The 23,378-nt window shown below is 46.4% G+C and overlaps 1 protein-coding gene across 1 annotated transcript in view; it reads right to left on the bottom strand.

Annotated features, from left to right (window-relative positions):
* Positions 1-492: 492 nt before the first annotated feature.
* The window catches only part of rnf213b (ring finger protein 213b), a 31,160-nt gene continuing 8,274 nt past the window's right edge, over positions 493-23,378 (bottom strand). Inside the window, exons 24-66 of the mRNA XM_061095541.1 lie at positions 22,085-23,378; positions 21,346-21,530; positions 21,120-21,266; positions 17,191-20,976; positions 16,957-17,093; positions 16,779-16,877; positions 16,577-16,689; positions 16,354-16,467; positions 16,186-16,229; positions 15,943-16,099; positions 15,712-15,847; positions 14,918-15,106; positions 14,698-14,831; positions 13,935-14,110; positions 13,651-13,854; positions 13,349-13,536; positions 13,150-13,270; positions 12,735-12,835; positions 11,754-11,933; positions 11,375-11,520; positions 11,186-11,285; positions 10,836-10,950; positions 9,538-9,742; positions 8,470-8,660; positions 7,846-7,962; positions 7,593-7,694; positions 7,195-7,431; positions 6,704-6,788; positions 6,596-6,630; positions 6,395-6,498; positions 6,161-6,305; positions 5,827-5,992; positions 5,655-5,749; positions 5,326-5,574; positions 5,097-5,223; positions 4,776-4,859; positions 3,907-4,090; positions 3,620-3,821; positions 3,453-3,530; positions 3,075-3,272; positions 2,227-2,316; positions 1,695-1,873; positions 493-1,204 (exon numbers count right to left, since the gene is read on the bottom strand). Of these exons, the coding sequence (XP_060951524.1) occupies positions 1,066-1,204; positions 1,695-1,873; positions 2,227-2,316; positions 3,075-3,272; positions 3,453-3,530; positions 3,620-3,821; positions 3,907-4,090; positions 4,776-4,859; positions 5,097-5,223; positions 5,326-5,574; positions 5,655-5,749; positions 5,827-5,992; positions 6,161-6,305; positions 6,395-6,498; positions 6,596-6,630; positions 6,704-6,788; positions 7,195-7,431; positions 7,593-7,694; positions 7,846-7,962; positions 8,470-8,660; positions 9,538-9,742; positions 10,836-10,950; positions 11,186-11,285; positions 11,375-11,520; positions 11,754-11,933; positions 12,735-12,835; positions 13,150-13,270; positions 13,349-13,536; positions 13,651-13,854; positions 13,935-14,110; positions 14,698-14,831; positions 14,918-15,106; positions 15,712-15,847; positions 15,943-16,099; positions 16,186-16,229; positions 16,354-16,467; positions 16,577-16,689; positions 16,779-16,877; positions 16,957-17,093; positions 17,191-20,976; positions 21,120-21,266; positions 21,346-21,530; positions 22,085-23,378 (10,878 nt within the window). The 3' untranslated portion in view covers positions 493-1,065. The remainder of the gene's footprint in view (positions 1,205-1,694; positions 1,874-2,226; positions 2,317-3,074; positions 3,273-3,452; positions 3,531-3,619; positions 3,822-3,906; positions 4,091-4,775; positions 4,860-5,096; positions 5,224-5,325; positions 5,575-5,654; positions 5,750-5,826; positions 5,993-6,160; positions 6,306-6,394; positions 6,499-6,595; positions 6,631-6,703; positions 6,789-7,194; positions 7,432-7,592; positions 7,695-7,845; positions 7,963-8,469; positions 8,661-9,537; positions 9,743-10,835; positions 10,951-11,185; positions 11,286-11,374; positions 11,521-11,753; positions 11,934-12,734; positions 12,836-13,149; positions 13,271-13,348; positions 13,537-13,650; positions 13,855-13,934; positions 14,111-14,697; positions 14,832-14,917; positions 15,107-15,711; positions 15,848-15,942; positions 16,100-16,185; positions 16,230-16,353; positions 16,468-16,576; positions 16,690-16,778; positions 16,878-16,956; positions 17,094-17,190; positions 20,977-21,119; positions 21,267-21,345; positions 21,531-22,084) is intronic.

The following is a 23,378-nucleotide window of genomic DNA, read 5'->3' on the forward strand; positions in this document are numbered from 1 at the left end:
GAACCAGTTCAGCTGGGTCAGGAGAACCAGATCAGCTGGGTCAGGAGAACCCGGATCAGCTGGGTCAGGAGAACCGGATCAGCTGGGTCAGGAGAACCGGACCAGCTGGGTCAGGAGAACCCGGATCAGCTGGGTCAGGAGAACCAGATCAACCAGGTCAACCTGTTCAGTTGAACCAGTTCGGTTCAGTTCGGGTTAGCTCGGGTTAGCTCGGGTTAGTTCTCTGACTCTGCTCGGTTCTGTCTCTGGACTCAAACTGACGATCCGTGATAACGCGGAACATCATGTAGTGAAAACCCACTCGGCCCCGCCCCCCGTCGCCTGCGATTGGCGGAGGAGGAAGTCCCGTCCCTTCGTTCGTGCTTCTGATTGGTCAAGATAATCCGCCTCGCAGGGGGCGTGGCTCATTCAACCGTTTGGTTGACTTTACAAAAGGACGCTTTGATTTATTATCACTTCTCACTGAATAGGAAACAGTACAAAAGTTCCAGCTCGTTTAAAGATGATTTATTAAATGTTCCCTCAAACCTCAGTCACACAATGAACATGATCAGACACCAAGAAGACTTTAACAAAGAGAAACAAGGACTCACATCTCCAACACAATATTCACATCACAAAGAGAACAATTATTCAGAATGTGTCCCCATATATAGAATGATTAATGAGTTATAAAAACGGCCCCACTACTACTGTACCACTACATCTTAATATAAGACTATTGTGTCTCTCTGCATGTTTATTATTATTATATTTGTGTCTTTATCTCTGTGGTCAGTGTGTCTCTTTATGGTCAATTTGTCTCTGTGGTCATATAGCTTTTCTTTGTGGTGTTTTTTGTGTGTCTCAGTGGTTGTTTTGTGTCCCTTTGTCGTCATTGTGTGTCTCCTTGTGATTGTTTCTATCTATTTACAGTCACTTCTGACCTGCTCTTTGCCATGAATGCCTGTTTTGGTCGTTCTTCCAATCTATGAACTTATTATCTTATTTGAATCTAGATATTCTCTTATTTTACAGTTACAACAAACAATCAGAGATAACCCAGATCTCTGTTACAATCAGCATCTATCTTCTTTTAAAGTCCACAGCCGCCCTCCACACGTCGGCCCCCTGTGCCAGAGTGATCTCCTCCGGTAGAGACTCGAGCTCCAGCAGCGGTGGAAGGTTCTTCTCCTCCAAATGGTTCTCCATGGTGGACCTGATGCTGGAAACAGCAGGGAGGGAGAAGCGTTAGCACAGAGGCCATTGTTTTCACCCCAAGCATTCCTATTCACTCCTCTGCCCAGCTGCCGCCCCCACAGGAGTGACCTGCGGCCGAGGGGCTACAACTTAAGCTCCTTTCCCCTGACAGATGGCTGCCTGCAGGGTCACGCTCTCATCCTGGAAGTCAAAAGGCTCCACATCCCAGGGGAGCGCCCGGGCGAGACCTCCACACTCTCCTCTGATTCAAACTGTCTGGGATCTATGGATTCCTTTGGACCAGGGTGGTAATCTCTGACGTGACAAGAGGCACACGTCTTTCACTCATGATCTTTGTGTTTTTTACAAACACCCTTTGGAGAAATTTGTGTCATTACTGCAAATGTTTAAAGGAATGTTTAACCATTTGGTGCATTTCCTCCAACAGAAGCTAAACTGACAGACGGTGAATGAGTTTTCCTACAGATGGGTGAATACAAAAGGCTCGTGCTTACTCCCAGCCTGGTTGGTAACCCCGCTCAGCTACGGCATCGCTCGTCTTCAGCAGCAGAATCTCATGAAGCTCCAAAGAAAACGTGTCGACGTCTGTGACAGCGAGGAAAACCTTCAGCCCTTTCATCTCGTCCTCGGACAGCTTCTTCTGGAACCTCGGGGGCAGTTTCTGAAACGGGTCCTGAAAGAGAATCACGGATTTCCCTTTAATCGATGTTTAATTCACTTCCACGACTCTGTGCATCGTTGCAGAAACCGCTGCGAACACAGAATTCCTCGAACTCAGTTTTCATTGGGGTCAGTCTGTGGGCGCCGTGGGTCACATGGCACACGTCCAACGGATTACAGCCCAGAAAGTTTAACTCTCCGTGGTGTCGGGGTCAGTCTCTGGCAGCCAGCAGGGGTCATGAGTGATTATGTGGTCCTCGCGGATAGAGTTCCTCTCACGGATTTAACAGTTTCAGTCTGTGAAGGGGTTTGGTTCAAATATTTCTTCCGTCCACATCCAATAACTCTTTTTTTATTGATACTCACTTGTTTTCTGTTCAGCATGAGCTCGGATTTCCAACAAGTCAGGAACTGCCAGGTGAATATGCTGTGTTCCAGTTTGCATTCTCCAAGACCCTAAAATAAAAAGTTTCATGTTTTTAAAAGGTCACAGCAAACCATCGCGTTTTTTTGTGCAGGTTTTATCTCCTAAAAGGAACTTTTTTTGTAAGCAACATCTCTCTACAGCAGGAACCAGCTTCCAGTCATTTCTCTGTGACTCTGGAACCTGAACAATCTTTCAGATACGTTATCGTGGCAAGATGATGATGAATGTAGAGTTTACACCTTGGCACAAATATACTAGTAAATTTAACTTTTCCACTGAGGCGAGTTAAACCAGTCATGCAAATTTGTAGCAGCTGCGGGTTTTCGATCTGATTTTTGATTTTAATAGAAATCAATAGAAGTAGAAGACAAAACATGAAAACCAATGTTCATCTGCTTTCAGTCATGCACTGAACTCTGGATTGTCTCCTGACATTATCCGGAGGAGGAAGAAAATGTTCGAGAGAGTCTCAGGACTTTCTCCAGAGTGAAAGACAAACTCCAGAGAAGGCCGGACCCCATTGTTTGGGATTTTCTAGCTTTCTAGTCTTGTAAATCTTTTTCTGTAACATAGCAACAGAGAAGATCAGAGTCAGGTATAAACTGTTCAATTTGATTATGTAATATCTTACATATAAGTGAAATATTCCATAAATGGGACTTTCATTGAGAGAAAGTCAACAAGAGAGGGTTGTTTTAATTGTGCATTCTTTACAAGATGAGATGGAATCCCTTTCTTTGCATAGTGGTGTTGCAGTGGAAATAGCTGTGGGTCTGGAGGCTTCTACCTTGGCTACAGTGCTGGAAATCTGTGGGCGCATCTGCAAAGAATCAGTGAGGTAGGATGAAAGTTGACCCTGAGGATCACCGCCCATCTTGCCAAGGAAGCGAAGGCCGATCTCCACCACGTACACGGCGTCACAAACATCTGTGTACGAGCGCAGCACCGTCCTCATGGTGCTGCACACAGAACCCTTCAGCGCCTCCTGCAGGACGGACAGGGAAACAGTCAGCAGGGCCAAGGGAAGGAATTTGACCTCTAACAAAGTGGCCTCACCCACTCGTACAGGGGAGACTCCTGTGAACATTCTTCAGCTGGCACCACTCAGTTCCAGATCCCGACTGGTACTGTATCTAATGTTCTGAGCTGAGGGAAATGCTTTTACCTGACAAACCTTCCCTCTGACCTCGGATAGAACCACAGAGAAATCCTGCAGGTGTCTGTTCAGGTACCTCGACGTGTCCTGGTTTTAATCAGAGTGGAAAACAGTGCTGGTGAGAGGAATGTTTGTTTTACCTGAGACGGACACACAGACACATATTTAGATTTTACCCCTTTGATGAGAGGTTTTCCAGCCAGGAAGCGGCGGGCGAGCTGCGTTTGGATCCCCGTCAGATCGTAGCTGCTGTCCGTCTCCCGGCCTTTCTCCAAGGTGTAGTGACAGTGAGCTAACACCAGGGGCAGCAGCTCTCTCTCGGGGTTGCACAGAGTCAGCTGGGTCTCGGAAATCCTCTCCAACATGACCATGTACTCACTGAGGAGATGAAACAGAGTTAAAACAGTTTTAGTTGCTGAACCCTGAGTTCGTCCTCGTCTCATCACGTGACCTCTGCACGGACCTGTCCTCCTGGCGACTCGCTCTCCTGGCCTCTGTCACCAGGCTGTTGTGAGTCTTGGACAGGAAGTCCACCAGCGTGCGGAGACACGACCCCGGGCCGTGTCGGGCCGGTGTCAGAAACTCCCCGGGGCTCTTGGTTGTCACCTCTTTCTCACACAACTTCACATCCACACCCAATTCTGCTGCTTTATACACACACACACACACACACACACACACACACACACACACACACACACACACACACACACACACACACACACACACACACACACACACACACTCACACACACACACACACACACACACACACACACACACACAAACACACACACACACAGGCGAAAGTAAATTAATATGGGTAGGAATAGGTGTCACATTAAGAATAACAACAAATTACAAAAAAAATTTTTTTACTGTTATTTTCTATTTGATTCTTAGCTGTCAGATAATTCATCAAAATATATTGAATATTATATTATGAATTGTATATTAAATACTTATAGAAGTTTTTAATTTGACAAATTAATTAAAATGTGAGGTTCCCATTATTTCACATTTTACTGAAGACTTCAGAGTTTCTACATTAAACATCGTTGTCAAACAATTCACTAACTTCACTTTCACTCAATTTAAATCATGTCATTTATAATAACTATAGATATAAACTATATAGATATGTGTATTTTACTTGACAGTAGCCGTCATATTAATATTATCACACCGGTCATAACAGCAGTATTTAGAACAGCAGCAGTAACAGAGGGTTCGATGTTTGTGATTCTAATCGTGTCTGAACGGATCGTGACAGAACAGATTATTTCCCTTCACAGATCCATCTCTCCACCATGAACCAGCTCAGGTGCTTACAGCGGTTTGCCAGCTCCGCTCGGAGGCAGTTCCACACGCTGAGGAAGGTCGTCACTCGCTCCTGCAGCTTCCTCTTCTGGTATCCTGAGGACCACAACGACACAGGCTCAGGTTGTGTGAGTGTGTGTCTGTACATGTGTGATATTAGTGGTGGGATCACATTTATTCTTTCGTTGATTTTGCTGCTTTAGTTTGTTATTTGTCAATTCAGACACGTGTGAGGATGTGGTAGAGACCTGCAATAAGTTTATATGAAAACAAAAAAGACACACATTCAAATATAATTATAAACGTTCAGAAATAAATGAGACATTGATTTACCTGCTGGAATCTGCTGCAACATCTCAGCAATAGTCTGAGCTGCAGACGTCAGAGGAAACACCCGCAGCAGGTCTGACTGTAACACAACCAGCTCAGGGAGGTGGTGCAACTGCCTCACACAGTTTATCTGAAACACACACACACACACAACACAACATATTCAATGAGAAAAACAACACAAAAGTTGAGTTTGAGGAAAACTAAACCTGTGGAATGGGATTGTGGGAACCTTGTTGAGGAACTCGAGCAGCAGAGGTAAAGAGCTGCGTTCCTTCGCCTCCCCCACCAGCTGAGAGAATCTCTCCACTGTCATGATCTCAGGAAGAGTCCAGAAGGACGAGCGGTGGGTCGGGCAGTCGGAGGGGAGCGACAACACGTTCCCCGGATCCCCGAACACCAGGTTCCTCAGGGAGCTTCCAGCAGGTCCATCGTCAGCACCGATTCTGTCCTGAGCTTCAGAAAGACTCTTCTGCAAATCCTGGAGGAGAAAAGATTTGATCACCACGCTAAACAAAAATGTGATCACAGCATTTTAAGCAACAACAGAACATTTCTTACTTGAAGCACTGGGTTGATGGCAGCGTCACGGACAAGCTCCTCCCACCGCTGCCGTTCTGCTTTGGAGGACAGATTAGGAATCTGACCTCGGGAGCCTGTGATAACATTCAGCAGAGTCAGCGTTTCTTTACATGAACAGAAGCACTGAAAGTGGTCAGAGAGTCAGAATCACCTGAGTTGAACTCTGTGCAGACGCTGAGAACCAGATGAACTGTCACCGCCGTGTCGTCCCGGTTCAGATTCAAACTGCGACCCAGCACGCTCATGTCCTTCAGAAGGTGCTGCCACAGGAAGCTGGAAACGTCCGTGGGCCTGGGCTGGACCATGTCCTGGACGGCCTGCAGCACAGAGAGCAGCACAGCAGGGGGTTCACGGGACGCCGATCACAACAATCCGCTCATCGGTTTGAGAGCAGGGATCATTGATTACAGGATTTTGAGTGAAAGTTTTACAAAATCTGAATGTCAAAAAACTGAAGTGTGGTGCAGATGGAAGTGAGGTCTCACGCTCTGGTTTCTTGTGGCTCCTTGAAGCATGGCGAGGTGCGTGAGCAGCCGCAGGACGCAGGACTGAGCGCACGTCATCTGCCTCTCAGGGGCTTCAGACCTGCGAGCAGCTTCTCCTAACACGTGTCCCGTCCGAGTCTGATCTCTTCACACCACCGAGGAGGAGAAACTCAAATGAAATCCACCGAAACACAAACATCCGGCCCCACACTGGTTAGTTTAACGTGTCATTACCTCTCATTTGCCTGTGCAGTGAAGCCTTGGACTGGGTGATAGTTCTCTCCACCGATGGGAACTCCACAGTCAGGGCAATTGGATCGAACCACCGGTTTGCCACACTGGGTGAAAACCCAGAAGCACAGAATGTATTCACTTTGTAAAGATGAACTCATTTTCAATGCTTGATGCAAGAACAGGACAGAAAAAAGCTCTCACCTCTCCCACGAAGCAAACGTGTCCGTTTTCACAGGCTGAAAAGAAGCAGAGAGATGTGAGAAGCTGACGAGAGAAGCAACGAGCAGCTTCACGCTGTGAAACACTTACTGTACGACCGCAGCTTCTTTTTCTCTCCCAGCCACTGCCGGGCTTCGGCCGAGTGATCGTCCGGCATCGTTGGCAGGAAATAGTTCTACAAGGGAAAAGGTGAATTATACAGAAATGAGATAGGAAATTTCTTGCTCGCTGCCTATTATATATTCTTCTTTAAAGAAGTCCTCCAGTGTTTATGCTGATATTATTTGTTAAAGTTTCCTTTAGAATCTTCAAATGCTTCATGTCTCTAAAATCTGTCAAACCTCAGTTAAATGTATGTAAATCAATAAACCAGAATAAATGATAAAAAAGCTGAAATTGGGCGGTGAATTAGAATAATATGGTTTATTCTAAAGACCATCTCCCCTGGGCAGTCAAGGGAAATCCTGTGGCGCCACCAGCTGGTGACAACACATTTTACACTGTACTGCACGTGACGCAGTGATGTCATCATGAACGTAGGACATGATGAAGTAAGAGGACAAGTGGCGTCTTACTCTGACCTTCTGCGGCTGGGAGGCGATCTGGTAGAGAGGAGCCAGTAACTTATTTCCACTGAGCAGCACCGAGGCCTGATGCACCAGCAGCTCCAGGACGGTCTGTCTCTGAGGACAGAGATCGTCGCTGACGCAGAGACGTGAGCCCGGTCCACCGATCTCATTCTGCAGCAGTGACGAGCAGAACTCCCTGAGCTTCACCGGCTGGATGTTCATGAGGAGCGGCTGCAGTCTCTCCTTGTCCTGTACGTTCACATGGGGCCAAAACACAGTGAGTCAAGAAGAGACTGATTGCAAACACTTCACAGTGAAATATTATTTAACCTGTGAAACCCAGAACCAGCACAGAGAGTTCCAGTATCGGGCTCATATGACACAAAAGGCCTTGAGACGTGTGCAGCGACCTGTGCTGAGGGCTGTGAGCGGACGTCAGGTGATCTGAAGCGGGAGGTGACGTCCCTGAACAAGGCGAGAGCCACGAGTCTCATCTGAGAACCTCTCAGCTTCTACACAGGGAGAGGAGAACAGCAGAGAAGCAGGAATCATTCAACTCGTGAGAGAAAAACCACAAGAGAAGTGAAAACTCTTTATTAATACAATTTAGAAACAGGTCTACAAAAAATGACAGTGAGAACTGAAAGATCGATGACCTCTGACCTTTAGTTGTGTCAGGGAGTTGCCGGCTTTGTTTTGCAGCCGAACCTGAGTCACGGCGTCTCTCACTTCTCGGTAGGACGTCCCACAGCACAGGAAGGGGTCCGGGGTGGTCTCCACCTGAGGGATCAAACATTCTACTGTGTTATTACAGGTAAGTAGTTCATGGAAGATAATAGAGCAGTACAGCTCCATGTTGTGGTTTTATATAAATGCATGTGTTTATATACATTGTTGATTAATATTAATTTGATTCTATATTGAAGATTTGCCAGTTTTTTGTAGTTTTATTTGAAACAAATATCTTTGGAACAAGTGATTTGAAAACATTCCTCTGGTTCTGTGAAACTGAGATGGACATTTTTCAGTAATTTCACTGACATCGACAAAATGACCAAAGATTAATTGATTATGAAAATAAGTGAAAACCAACACATTCAAAATGTTTGCACAGTCGAACAGCAAATACCTGCTGAGGTTCGGAAAATATATTTAAGATGTAGAATACTTTATTAAAAAAACAAACAGTCAAGGCCATTGTTAGAAGAAACGTTTTTAAACAGTGAGTTTTAAGTTTCTAAGTTTCTAAGATTACACCACGTGAATGTAAATGTCTGGGAGCGGTACCTGCAGCCGGGGGAGCTCTGTGGGGAACAGCCATCCGCAGGCGGGTCTGTTCATCAGGGACAGGATGCAGTCGAGCCCAGAGAGTCGGTGCAGCGCTCGCAGCAGGTAAACCCGGAACCAGTCGTTGTTACAGTACTCACACACCGCTCTCACCTGCTGCAGGTACTGATCCTCCAGCTTCTCAACTGCACCTGAAGAAACACACACCACAGCCTCATTTGTTTCCACGGAACACAAATCATATCAATCAGTCCTACATAGGGCTGGGCAAGTTAACTAGTTAAAATCGAGTTAACTCATCACTTATTTAACTCAGACAATTATTTTATCTCGCATTAACTCAGGTTTGATTATTTATTGTTTTATTGTGAAAGTCAGGCTTTTATTTTGTGAAAGTCTGTTGCTGACTGCTGCGGAACCGGAAAAAAGAAAATAATTGGCGGATAAACAACCATGGATAAGGGTACGGAGCTTTTACATGGCCATTTTCATTTTAAAGTCCTTCCAGATGGCGGAGTCGACAGAACCAAAGTAATTTGTAGCCACTGCCAAGGTGAATTTTCTTATCACCGGAGAACTTCCAGTCTAAAATATCACCTGAATGCAAAACACACAGTTGATATCAGCAAATCACTCAACGAAACAGCGAGTGGAGCGAGGCTGCGGCAGACTACGTTAGACGCAGGGAGGAGGATACATCTTTCATAACGAAGAGAATAACATTAATGCCCTGGCAGTGGCATTGAGCTTTAATTTTGTATATATTTTTGCTTTGATAACATTGTTAAGTTGAGATTTACACTGAATATTTTATTTAACTGCTACTGTATTAAATGCTGATGTTAAAAGTGTTTGCACAACAAGTGTTATGGCACTTTCGTTCATATGGCAGAACATTGAAAATAAAATTGCGCTATACACTACTTTTTAATCCATTATTGGATTTTGCGTATACAAATGCGATTAATTGTGATTAATCAGGGAAATCATGCGATTAATCGCGATTAAAACTTTTAATCGTTGCCCAGCCCTAGTCCTACGTCATGAAGTCCAGTCAGCTCCACTCACCCTGAACTCTGACTTTCTCCAGGAGCCGTGCAGCCGACCTCAGACAGATTCTCAGTCTGGCCATGTCCAGCAGGAACTCTGCCGGCTCGGCTGCTCGGGCTGCAGCCTGTTTCCTGGCCAACCGGCTCAGGAAGCGGATTTCTGCTTTCATCTGTCGTTCTCCGCTCTCGTCTTCTTCTCTGGCGTCCGAGCACAACAGAGAGTCCTGAGAAAGGTTGTTAGGACAGGACACTTCAATTCTGCTTGGATATAAGATAGATGGATGGAAGGAAGGATAGATGGATGGAAGGATAGAAGGATGGAAGGATAGAGGGATGGATGGATGGAGAATGGAAGGATAGATAGATGGAGGAGGGAAGGATAGATGGATGGAGGATGGAAGGAAGGAAGGAAGGAAGGAAGGAAGGAAGGAAGGAAGGAAGGAAGGAAGGAAGGAAGGAAGGAAGGAAGGAAGGAAGGAAGGATAAATGGATGGATGGATGGATGGATGGATGGATGGATGGATGGATGGATGGATGGATGGATGGATGGATGGATGGATGGATGGATGGGATGGATGGATGGGATGGAAGGATGGAAGGATGGAAGATGGAAGGATGGAAGATGGATGGATTTAAGGATGGAAGGATGGAATGACGCAAGGATGGAGGATTGAAGGATGGAAGGATGGAAGGATGGAAGGATGGAAGGATGGAAGGATGGAATTGTGGAAGGATGGAAGGATGGAAGGATGGAAGGATGGAAGGATGGAAGGATTGAAGGATTGAATGATAGATGGATGGAGGATGGAAGGATGGAAGGATGGCAGGATGGAATTATAGATGGATGGAGGGGTGGATGGATGGAGGATGGAAGGATGGGAGGATGGAAGGATGGAATTGTGGAAGGATGGAAGGATGGAAGGATGGAAGGATGGAGGATGGAAGGATGGAAGGATGGAAGGATGGAAGGATGGAAGGATGGAATTATAGATGGATGGAAGGAAGGATGGAAGGATGGGAGGATGGAAGGATGGAATTGTGGAAGGATGGAAGGATGGAAGGATGGAAGGATGGAGGATGGAAGGATGGGAGGATGGAAGGATGGAAGGATGGAAGGATGGAAGGATGGATGGATGGAGGATGGAAGGATGGGAGGATGGAGGATGGAAGGATGGAGGATGGAAGGATGGAAGGATGGAAGGATGGAAGGATGGAAGGATGGAAGGATGGGAGGATGGAAGGATGGAAGGATGGAAGGATGGAAGGATGGAAGGATGGGAGGATGGAAGGATGGATATGAGCACCAGGGCGTTCTACCTGGAAACAGTTGACGAACAGCAGGTAGAGTTCTGTTCGGTCTTCTCTGTCCAGCAGAAGTTTCTCCTCCAGATTCTTCAGGTAGATTTCAATGTGAGTCTTTGCCTGATCGAAGCTGACAGATGCACAGTGAACCAACATCAGCTGCTTACTTTAATCTGAGCTTGTACATTTTAATTTCCATTTATTTATTTAATCTATGTTCTGTACATTTCTAAGTACCAGGTGCCTGTTTCAGTACTTAAATTGAAATTAAAGGCAAATTCAGAACTTTCTAATGTTGGTGGTTTTGTTTCTAAAAGCGGTTGGCGCTCTAGCTCCACCCGGGCTCGTTGGATTCCTGTCCCCACCTGTACTGCAGCAGCAGCTTGGGGAGAACGGATCGAACCACCGGAGAGTTGTCCACACACTCCAGGAAGGGAGTGAGTTCCCTGGTCCTGTACACGTCTCCTGCATCACACAAAATAATGAACAATCTGAAATCCACCAAATCAAAGCATCAGAGAGTTCGAACCCTGCGCTGCTTTCTTTCCACCGACCATTAGCAGAGACCAGTAAGGAGAAGAGCAGCTCCACCACCCCGGCTCCAGGCTGCTGCCCCTCGGACAGACAGAACCTGGACACCACCTCCAGGAAGAAGGAGTTACAGCAGTTCCTGATCGCTCGGTGCTGCTGGAGAGAGACTCTGAGACACAAAGACATATTATTCTTCCTGTTATTTTTTAATTAAGAAGACTCTCAGTTTGCAGTCTCAGTTAATAATGCTCGGAAAATTCTGCTTTAATATAAAAAATAGATCGTAGATGATGTTTTGTGAATGTCTACATAAATAAAATACATATAATCTTTGGGACGCAGTTTCCAATGATGCATTGTGAATCACCACATTTCTACAAACACTGTTTATCTCTAACTCACTTGATGGCGTCAGAAACCGTGGGCTTGAAGTCGGGGGGGACGTCCGCTCTGCATTTAGGACACGAGCGTCTGTCCGGCTGGAGGCAGCGCTGGAGACACGGCAGGCAGAGGACGTGCAGGCAGGGCAGAGCTGACGGCTCGCTGAGCTCCAGCAAGCAAACTGGGCAGGAAATGCCAAACCTGTACATCACAAGTTAGACATTTGGTAAATTTTTATATTGTAAAAGCAGTGGTGTATAAAGTACTTGAAAACTATACTTGAGTAAAAGTACAGATATCTGACCTGAAAGTGACTTCGGTAAAAGTAGAAGTCACCCGTCAGAAAATGACTTGAGTAAAATTCTTAAAGTAGCTCATATTAAAAGTACTTAAGTATCAAAAGTATCTGGTGTTGAAATGTACTTAAGTATCAAAAGAAAAAGTACAAGTACCAAAATTAAAAATGCAAAGTGATTTTTATAGTAGGCCTATACAGACACAAAACAACCCAAAATGTTTCTCCTCAAGATTTATCTCAATTGACTGAAAAATTATAACAACAATATGAATATAACGTATATAATGTATAATTTTACAAATTTTTTAACCCTAGATGAGAGAGAGAGAGAGAGAGAGAGAGAGAGAGAGAGAGAGAGAGAGAGAGAGAGAGAGAGAGAAAGAGGGAGGTGCGCCAACCTCCGCTGCTCAAGTAACAAGCCAGTTTGAGAATGTAAGAAGTAGAAAGTACACATATTTTTGTTCAAATGTAACGAGTAAAAGTAAAAAGTCGTCAGGAAAATAAATACTCAAGTAAAGTACTGATATGTGAAAAATCTACTTAAGTACAGTAACAAAGTATTTCTACTTCGTTACTTCCCACCACTGTGTAAAAGTTGCTTAAAAGAGACAAAGTGGGATTGTTTGCTGCAGTGCTTTTGGAATGAGATGCTCCTGTGAGTATATTCAAGTTTCGAAGAGAAAGGTTTAAAAGCACCGTCTGACCTCAGATCTCTGCTGATGCACTCGTTGTGGAAGGAGTTGAGGATCCGGATCAGCTGCTGCAGCGTGGCCACGCCCCTCATGTCAGGTGACTCCTGCATCAGCTGTGACAGGACCAGAAGAACAACATGTGAAAACACGTCTGGACGACTGTGTTTCCTGCCCTTAGCAAGAAAACTCCACTAAAGCTCACTTGAAATAAAGAGTGCCTCAGCTAAAATAATATAAAATTACAATTTATGAAATGTTCATATCAATATAGGAACATTTAAGAAATAAAATACCTTCAGGGAAAAACTGCAGAGAAGCTTCTTCATGCAGCAAATGTAAATAAATAAAAATGCTATATAAATGGATCAGGAAACTCGCTCTGGTTGGAAATAAACACAAAACTAAAAGACTAAAGCATTGGACGTACGTTGAGGTGAAGGTTGCAGTGTTTGAGAGCCAGTTCCTTCAGTCGAGAGTCGTCCTGCTCAACTTCAAACACAACGTGTTGGATGAAAGACGCAACAACCAGCATCCCATGCCACAGCAGCCTGAGGACAGATCTCAGTAAGCCTCAGAAACACAGGACATTGGTCTTGTTCTCTCACTGCACGAGTGTCCAGACTCACCTGATGGAGTCCAGGTGCTGCAGACAGCCAGGGCTGCAGAGGGCGCTGTAGGTCGGACCAAACGCTCGGTCCAGACAAGGCTGCAGGAACTCCACTCTGCTCACGAAGGACTCGCACGCTTGCAGCGAAGTCACAGTCAGAAGTTTCATCTGCTCAACACAGACGCCGAGAGCCAGAATGTCCTCCACCTGTCAGAGGCAACGCACACACACACTCACTAAACTGCAGAGAGGACATGTGACCTGTTGGTGATGACGAGGAGGAGGAAGAGGTGGAACATGAAGCCAAAACGTTTCTCTCACCATTTCTTGGGGCTGGTTCCTTGACCCCTGCTGAGAGACCTGGGCAGCTAGGTGTGGCTGCAGCAGGAAGATGTGGCAGAGCGTTTCCAGTCTGGAGGCAAAATGTTTGGCAGCCGCCATTATCCAGGCAGGAGAGAGGTCAGGGACGGCGCCCGTGGACGTCTGCAGCTCGGACACGCAGCCCAACATGGCTGTGGTCAACACCTGCGTGACACGTGGAAGGTTCAGACTATGACCTTTTCTCAAAATGTGTAACGGAAACATGTGACAGGTGATGTCCGTACCCGCCGCTCCTCCTCCGTCTTGATCTTCAGAGACAGCAGCAGGAAGTCTCTCAGGAAGCGGCGGCGACACTGCAGCCGCTCCTCGTCCGACAGCTTGTGGAAGTGAACGCCGAGCCGGCTGCTGTTGAACGAGCTCACAAACTGGAGAACCCTCTCGGTGCCGCCCTCTTTAGTTACTAAGGAACCGATTTAAGAGACAGAGAAATATATACTTCAACTTAACTGGATAAAGTCTTAATTTAACAGGACAAGAGTCATGATCTTATGAGAATAAGTCGGTGTGCTTCTTTCTTGAGGATAGACTTCTTGATACATATGATAATGTGGAGCTGATGAGCCATTCGTTTGCATATTTCATTATTTGTTGAACCTTTACTGAAGTATAACTTAACAAGATGCTCCACATTCCTCATTAGGACACAGGAGACAGACTCATCTCCTCATAGTAACAAGTGGATTCAAGTGTCTCTAATAGGGCTGGGCAAGTTAACTCGTTTCAATCGAGTTAACTCAGGTGATGAGTTAACTCGATTAATTATTTTATCTCGCATTAACTCAGGTTTGATTATTTATTTTTTTATTGTGAAAGTCAGGCTTTTATTTTGTGAAAGTCTGTTGCTGACTGCTGCAGAACAGGAAAAAAGAAAATAATTGGCGGATAAACAATCATCACTTGAGTTAACTCGATTAAAACGAGTTAACTTGCCCAGCCCTAGTCTCTAACTATAACTTCAGGATCTATTGATGAGTTTTGAGTCCAAACCTGGAAGGAATTCAGATTCTGCCCACAGACTCTCCAGATGCATGGTGATGATCCAGCTGAACGGAGCAGAGCAGGGCTGTTCTTCACCATCCAGAGTGAAGAAGTGCTGCACCAGCACCTCCTGGTCCGACTCACTGTGGAATATAACAATCAACACACAGAGCTGATTAGTTTAACATTCTAATTAACCGCATTACACAGAAATGTGAACCCACCACACCTTCTTTTTTGAGGAGGTGTTAGGTCTAAGACCTGTGAATCGTCCAGGATGTCCAGCCACAGTGTGGTCAGGCCGGGGCCGAGGGTCGGGTCAGAGAGCAGGTCCAGGTTTGAATATCTGTCCATCGCCTCTAACATACTGGCCAGGATGGGAATCACAGTGGACTGAAGACAGCGCCACAGGGTGTGTCTGCCAGGTGGAGACAGGGAGAGTTAGTGAGTTCTGATGAAGGTCGACTGCTTCCAGATACTGGATATAAATCAGTCACAGATTAATTATCAGATAAATCGATCACTGAGGTTGTTCAGTGAAATCTCTGCTGACACCTCCCACTCTTTGTGGCTCAGGGTGTAGAGCGGGTCGTCCTCTAACCAGAAGGTCAGTGATTCAATAGAAAAACTCCTGACCACACAACATGTATTTCTATACAACTACATTTATTATCGTTTATTTATGAATCTCCACGTGATAAAACAAGACATTTTGATTGACTCCCTTAGAGCCACAACATAACTACCAATGTTGTACAACCCTCCAACTCATTGTTATATTATTCTAATATTACATGTTTTCCCTGGGTGCTAGTTTGAATTAAAACAAAGCAAAACACAAGGAAAATGTTCCAAATGGCTCTTTCCCCATCGTGTTAGAAATTCATTATAAATTCTAGGATCCACAGCAAAACTGATCAGTTGTTCCTCCACAAGTTGTCATTAACAACCATTAAAGATCTTTTTCAAAGACAACCACCTATGACCATGAATACAGAGTTGGTGCCACGTGAAGAGTTTTACCTCAGAGTTCCTCCCTCCTGCAGAGCCTGTCGTTTCTTGGCTTCTCTGCTCACCCACTCCTTGGGACCATCCATCCACTCCTCTGTTCTGGCCAAGGCCTCAGCCAGTCGCCTCAGCAGCACCTTCTGGAAGTGAGCTTCAAGCAAAGATGGAGGTTTAAACACCAGAGACAGATGCTGGCGGACGGTCTGAGAGCTATGTATAAACTCAAATGAATAGTAGATATATTACCTCCTACGTGCCCTTGAGCACTTCCCAGTAGAGACAGCAGGAGGTGCATCCGCTTCATACTTCGTGATTCCACACCATCAGGGTCCCTCAGCAAACCCACAGCCTTCTGAATACATGACGTCACTAAGGCCAGGCTGTGGAGCTGGGCTCTGTCCGCCTGTGAGCAGAGACAGACACATTTCAATCAGGCGACAATATGAATGAAGATGTGTTTAATTCAAAGTGAATTTCAGTTACACTTACCTGGGAGTCTTCTGTGTTCCTCCCAGTGTCTTCGTCTTCCTGGTCTGATAACGATCAATAACACAGTTTGTTATTAAGTAGAAACTGTTGGAATGACAATAAACTGCGTAGTTTCCTTGTTGTGATATAGAAAGTACTTTGATTTACAGGAGGAGGGACAGTTACTACCTGACAGTGCAGGTTTGAGCAGGTTGCTGATGAGAGTTCCACAGAAAACCATCAGGTTCGGGCTCATGTCCTGTGAATCCCTCAGGTCATCGATATGCACCGACTGCCACACTCCTTAGAGACAAAAGGAGGAAGCATGGCTGTAGTCTTATCAAACCTTATGGAGGATTCAGTCGGTAAATAATCGTATCGCAGAAATGATCAGAATCCTCTTCGCACTCACCTCCTTGGAAACCGATGTACTGAGACTGACTTGTGATCCTGGAAACCTTTACAATAAAAATCACCAAACCCGTCTGATCTTCCCGTGACATCAGGTAATTCATGGAGCAGTATCTGTAGGTGGAGTGAATCATAAACTTGCTGGAAATCTCTGGAATTTGAACATATGTATAATCCGATCTGCTCAGGATATCGAGCCCTACTTTGCTGATGCTATGAGCTCGTCACTGCAGTGGGATTCCTCGAGGTCCATCTGAATCAACAGGAGGTAAGGAGAGTGGCCGGCACCTTGCAGGAAGCCCCTGGGACAGACGGAGAAAGATAATTAACTGAAATAACTGAGATAGAAAGCTGTGCTGCTGTTATGTGAGCGGTCGGTACCTTATGGTGTTGCAGAAGGAGACTTCAGTGTCAAACTGGTGGAGCGAGAGCAGGAGGATCTTCTCCATTTGCAGTCCGAGGGCCCTGGCTACCACCTTGACATCCGATCTGGTGAATAAGCTGGAGAACGTAGTTACCTACACCAAGCAACGAACTTGTTAGTGATGTCAACGGTTTATAAAGATTGTAGAGGAAATTATGAAAACCAAACTGGAGCAGTGACCTGTGGCCTACCTCTAGAAACCTGGTGGACAGCTGGGTCCGGCTCAGAAAGCCTTCCAGGAAGTCTCTGAGTGAGTGGTGATGTTGCTTCTGGAAGTACCTCCTCTGGAGTTTCTCCCACTCGTGCTTTGCTAAATCTGAATACTTGAGCCTCACCACAGCATCGGGGGTGGCGCAGTTCAACAAGAGGCATTTGGCTAAATCGAAGACTTCTTCCTCATCATCAGCTGCAGACCCAACACTGGTTTCTGACTCCATCATTTCCACCTCCTCAGACATCTCTTTGGTCTCATCTTGGCACATCTCAGTGGATTCATCATTCTGATCCACCAACTCGGCTTCTTGCTCTTTTCCAGTAACTTCAGTGTCCATTGCATCAGTTGCATCATCGGCTGCCTCTATCAGTCCATTAGGACTTGACTCAATGGTTTCATTTAGCTCGTCTTCTTCCAATGAGTCTCTGTTTTCATCCTGTCTTCCTGGACTGTCTGCAACTTTGTGTGCTCTTTGTTCAAGTGCCTGCAAGAGAGCGCTGGCACAGGCGTCGCTGTGGAAGCCTACAAAAATGTCAGACAGCATGAAATCCTCCGTGGCCTCACCTGAGAATGCCTTCACCCATTCCTTCAGCTTGTGAAGAGCCCTGTGTTGCCATGGTTCCAGGTCAGTACTCCGATCCAGTCTGTGTTTTTCCAGTCTGTTGATGAGCGGCACAGGAAAGAACTCGTAGACCTTCTTCTGGTCCTCCACAACCACCAGTCGGAAGTTTGTGTGGACACGACATTTAACTCTGTGGGAACCAAGACCTAGATCGACGTATCGCTGTTGACTGAGGTAAACGTAGTACTGATTCAGAGCATCGTACAGACTTTCGTAGAGGTTTTGCATGTTGAGCAGGATGACAGTGCGACCGGTCTCCATGCATATTTTTACTTGGTTCACATTACGGCAGATTTGGGCATATTCCTGGTCCTTTGGAAATCCTGAGCCAAAGATGATTTCCGGCTGGGTAGAGTTTCCTTTGGCAAAGACTTGTTGCTGGAGGATGTGGAGAGCTGCGTTGTTGGTGGTCAGCAGAAGAAGGTAGCGGCTCTCCAGCTCGGTGTCATGATCAAGATTCTTCTTCACCATTTGCAAGGTGCTCGGTCTGGGGATTTCTGTGTGGTTTTGGAGAACCTCTTTGAAAAATACCACAGGGTCAAAACCCTCTGGCTGCCCACTGAAGTTACACAGGATGGCCTCCACCAACTGTGCACCATCCGGCTCCTGCTGTGTGGATTTCACTGTGGCAAAGAGCATCTTGACGAGGCTGTAATAGTCCCTGAGACCAAAGAACTGATTCTTTGAGGTCTTGTTGCAGATGCTCAGGAATGCCTTCGCCAGAGGTTCGAAGAGGTGCGTGATTTTCAGAAGAATTGGTTCGGAGGAGGAACAGATTCCTTTGGCAGTTTTCACAAGTTCATCCTCACTTGGATCCCATCTGGACACAAATATTCCTCTGTTCATCTTCGCTGGGTCGAGAGCCCAGTTGGAGATGCCAACAAAGCCAACCTTCATGTGTGGATCTGGTTTGTCATTGTCAATGCATCCATCCTCCAAAAGAGGATGAAGGGTCTTCAGGGGCATCTGAGGGGAATCTTCTGCTAGTCCAATCTCATCCAGCACCACCACTGATACGTACTCCTCCATGTTTTTGTCCTTCTGAAAGCGGGCACAGTTCCTGAATGTCCCGATGATGCCCTCTGGACTGGAGTGAGGACTGCATTGGAAGGAGACCATGTGAACCTGCTTGAGCTTCTTGAACAGGTCGCTGTGGGAGTTCTGGCCCTGCATGGCATCAGCAACCACTGTCTTTGCAAGCGACTTAGAGCTGCCCGGCTTACCAACCAGAAAGAGTGGGATCCTGAGTTCAATACAAACCACCATGAGAAACACATTCTCTTTGAGTGCAATGTTTTTTGCGATGGTCTCCCTTGTCTTGATGTTCTCCAGGAAGAAGTCTTGACAGGATGAAATCTCCTCTTTCAACGTTTTTGAGGAGCGGAGAGGTTCTGGAAAGTACCAACATATGTCATCCAGGTACGTCCCTTTGTCCACCAGAGACGGGGAATAGCAAACACCAACTGCGAGAATCAGGCACTTCAGGGTTATCTCAATGTCACTGTGATGAGAGCAGTTGTTGAACAGGAGCTCACTATGCTGGTAAAACCAAACCAGCACCTTCATGGACCTCTCCACATCCCTGAGGCTGACAAAACTGCACTCGTCTTTCCTGCTTCTCATGTACATCTGGGAGGCGGCCAGCACATTTGAAATGACATTCTCGCAGGTCTCTGGCAAAGAATGGTCAGCAACTTTCTTCTGGACAATCTGTCTGATGTAGGAAATTTCAGTTGAGTCACTCAGCTGACCAAAGTCCCACACCAAGGACGCCATGCTTGGCGGCAGAGGATGAACCCTGTACACCAGCTGCCTCAGAGGGACTTTGCCAAGGCGGTCTTCTGTTTGATTCGCCTTCACCCTGTAGCCTAACCCGGCCCGTTCCAAGCGCTCCACCATTTCAGGCGAGTGCTTCCTGTAGGGATTGCAAGCAGCTATAATCTTTAAGCCACTGCCGGCTCTCAGAGGGTTCCCTTTCACCGATTGGTCACACAGGATTTCCTTGATGGCAAAAATGGCCTCTGTGGTGTTCGCTTCATCAAAGAACAAAATGGTGTCCAGGTGGTGCATTTTGCGGTTCTGCTCAGCAAGTTTCTCGGCCTCCCTCACCTTTCTGTAGATCATCTCTGCTGTGGTGCCACCGTGCACCTTGACAAGCACCATGTTCTCCATCGGTCTTTCCTCTCTCTGCAGAGCACAGAGGAATCGGACTAATCTGGTTTTTCCACAGCCAGTCTCTCCCATGATGACAACTGGAATTCCACATCGGAATCTCATGTTTATGGCCAACATCTTCATCACGTTGTCAGCAGTGAGCTCGTATGTTGGATCTGGATCAAATCTTGGGTCCGTCATTCCTTTCTTTGCACCAACAACCAATGAGAGCCTCTTGATTTTGTCTTGTCGGGGAAGCTGATCAAAGTCCTCGGTGAGAGAAATCTGTTGCCGCTCCAAACCCTCAAAAAGGTCTTGTGACATCACATCTTCTATCAGGACCTTGTCGCTGTGAGGATCAACTGCACGGAGTGTGTTTTGGAACTTCTTCACATTAAAGCCCAGGAAAGACATCGAGAATCTGTCTGCATTAAAGAAAATGTATGGATGAGACTCATTTTCCCATCGCTTACGAATCGTCAGAAGGTCGTCGCCGGAGCTGCTTTCAACCTGCAGCGTAGGGCTTTGATCAGATGTGTTCAGAGAAGGGGAGGCAAAATCTCTGGCCATTAGAATCATGAACTTCACAATGAAGCCCTTGAAACCAGGCAGCTGGTCACCAAGGAAGTCTGGATCACAGAAAACTGATTTCTCACAGTCTTTTAGCTGCACGTTGAGGAACCAGGAGAAGTTCTTCAGCTCAGCCCAAGACGGATCTGTCATTCCACAGTGGAGCAGGAAGTGTTTGAGACAGTCAAGCGAATCCCCCCGTCTGGATCCTTCCTGGTAGGTAACACGATCCAGGTTCTGACGGCTGTGGTAAAGTTTTAAGTATTGATAAGGTCTTTGAATCCCCTCACTGAGAAACTCCTGCTCATCCATGAGTGGATCCAGGGTGAAGACACTTTGTTTTGCCAGCAGCTGCGTCACCTCTCTAGGAGGCCGACAGTGGATCGTAGGCAGAACGTCCAGAAGTCCAAGGCTCTTCTGTAGGAACAAAGTCAACACACATAATATTCAAATATATCACATTTGGATTCAGGGTTGGTTTTTAAAAAAATAGCTTTAAATTCATAGGGTTAGGGTTTTATACAAAGTTAAAAAGTTGGGATCTGAAAACGACATTCTACCTCTTTAGTCTGGCTTTGTGTTGACGTCTTCAGGACCTCAACCATGACCAGGTGAGTTACATTCCTTCTCCACAGCATCCCGTGACTTCCACTCAAACAGCCCAGAACCAGCAGATGGAAAAGCAGCTCCTCCAGGCCCCAGCGAACCTGACAGGTACGGAACACAGACTCTTTAGCACAACCGCCAGAAGCAGCTCTGGGCCGAGATGAAGGAGTGAATACTCACTCCAGCTGTGTCGATGTGCAGAAGGACGGGATCCTGCTCTCTACACGAGGCCAGCTCCTCTGACAGACTCTTTATCAACTGGTCGATATCCACACGCGGCTCAATCAGTCGGATCCTGATGTGTTTGGTGTGAGGAGATCTCTGCTGGAACTTCTCAAACAAGCGATTCACATACAAGGATTTACCTAATGAGACACAGAGAGGCATTCTGTCAAGAAATTAAATAACATAAACCGCCTCAGTAAACATGACATTTTTGTCATTGTGGATCGGATACAGTTTTAAGGTCTTTGCCCACCAAGTCACGTTTAATTATTTAAATGACCACGTTTGATTCTCCTCTGTCAAATTCCTTTCAGAGAGATGTTAGAGCTGTTCAGGAAAACACTGGATCACAGAAAGTTGTTTTCCTCTTTTTAAGGTTTGGTCTGAGCTGGTAGCGAATCAAACTGAACCAGTGACGTCCTGAAACAGACTTGGAAGTGACGGGAATGATTTCACAGCTTGACTAGAAGATGAAATTCTCCTTCTTCCTGATGGTTTCTCAGGATTGGATCAGCCCAAGTTCAAGAAACTGATAGGATCATAAAACTCTTCGGACTATTTCACTGTTTTTATTAGATGATGGATTAAAAATAGCTTACGAAAAATATGGCCTTGGTGTGACAAGACCTCAAGTGTTGCAAATTCGATTCTCTAAGCGTTTTCATGATGGTTTACCGATCCGGGTTATCCTTACCAACTGCAGGGCGCAGAGAGGACACCATCCAGACCGACAGCTGATCTGGAGAAACCTGTGCCACAGGGTTTTCCGGGGGTGCGTTCTGTGTGAAGTGTTGATGCAGATATTTCCTGGCATTATGAGACGTTGGACTCACAGCAGCCTGTACTTTGTCATTACTGAAGAAAGACGGCACGTATCTGTGTTGGTGCACAACAGGACTGACGATCACCAAACGGTAATGTGGGCTGGCACTTCTCTGCAGGTCGTCAAACCGCTCCCCCAACGCCACACTCACATCATATCCCAGCAGCCCTGGACCCACAAGACAATATATCTTCTGACAGCTTTGGTTGGAGCCTTGGCCGAGAGCCCGGCGGAGGAAGATCTCCACCTCCTCCTCTGTGGTCTCCTCTCTGCAGACCAGAACCTCGTCAGCCGACGGCAGAGGCTGCTCTGGACTCTCCATGTAGAACGACAGCACAGTGGTCAGAACCTCTGCGCTGGGACAAAGCAAGAGATTGGGCTTTCCCTCCTGGAGAACCGGTGGTAGGTTCCTGATCATGAGTTGCTGGTTCATCTCAGAGAGGCACGAGAGGAAGTGGGCCAGAGTGGAGATGTCCAAGTACTCACTGAGATACCGAGACGGGTCTTTCTTGAACAGGCTCCAGAGGTTTTCCAGACTGTTATTGTCGTGGTCATCATCACATTTCATCACACAGTCATCTTCCTCCTCCGAGGAGAACTCCATCAAATCACGAGTCTCGTCTTCGTCCTCTTCAGCGTGTCCTGGTGAACCTGGTGTTAAGTCTGAAGGTGTGAGGTGTTGATCTTCATCATCAGACCCAGACTCTTCTGATTCATCGTATTCTGACATCAGACCTACTGCCTCTCTGTGAGCGACTCTCACATCAGTCAGAGTGCACTGGGGCTTCATGGGGAAAAGTAAATTCCACAGTTGTTGAGGAACTGCCGCCCGCTGCTGACACACTCTGTGTATCCAGTAGCACAGGTAAACCATCTGCTCGGACGTGTAGTGGTTCAACAAGCTGAACTTTGAGCGCCTGTCGCAGATGAAGGAACGCCATTCTTTTTGACAGCTGTCCATGGAGTGAGCCAGTGACTGCAGCTGCTCCGTCAGCTCCCCACAGTAAACTATCTTTTTGCTCTTCAGGGACAAGAAGGTCACAGTGATGCACGGCTGCTGTTGTGGACGGCACTGGACCTCGGCATGCCATTTTCTGAAGAGCATGTTGCCAGATGTTTGCATCTGGAGAAGGATGGTGCCGAGTCTCTGAACGCCTTCAAAAAC

Source organism: Limanda limanda, chromosome 21 (assembly GCF_963576545.1).
Source record: "Limanda limanda chromosome 21, fLimLim1.1, whole genome shotgun sequence".
Lineage (NCBI taxonomy): Eukaryota > Metazoa > Chordata > Actinopteri > Pleuronectiformes > Pleuronectidae > Limanda > Limanda limanda.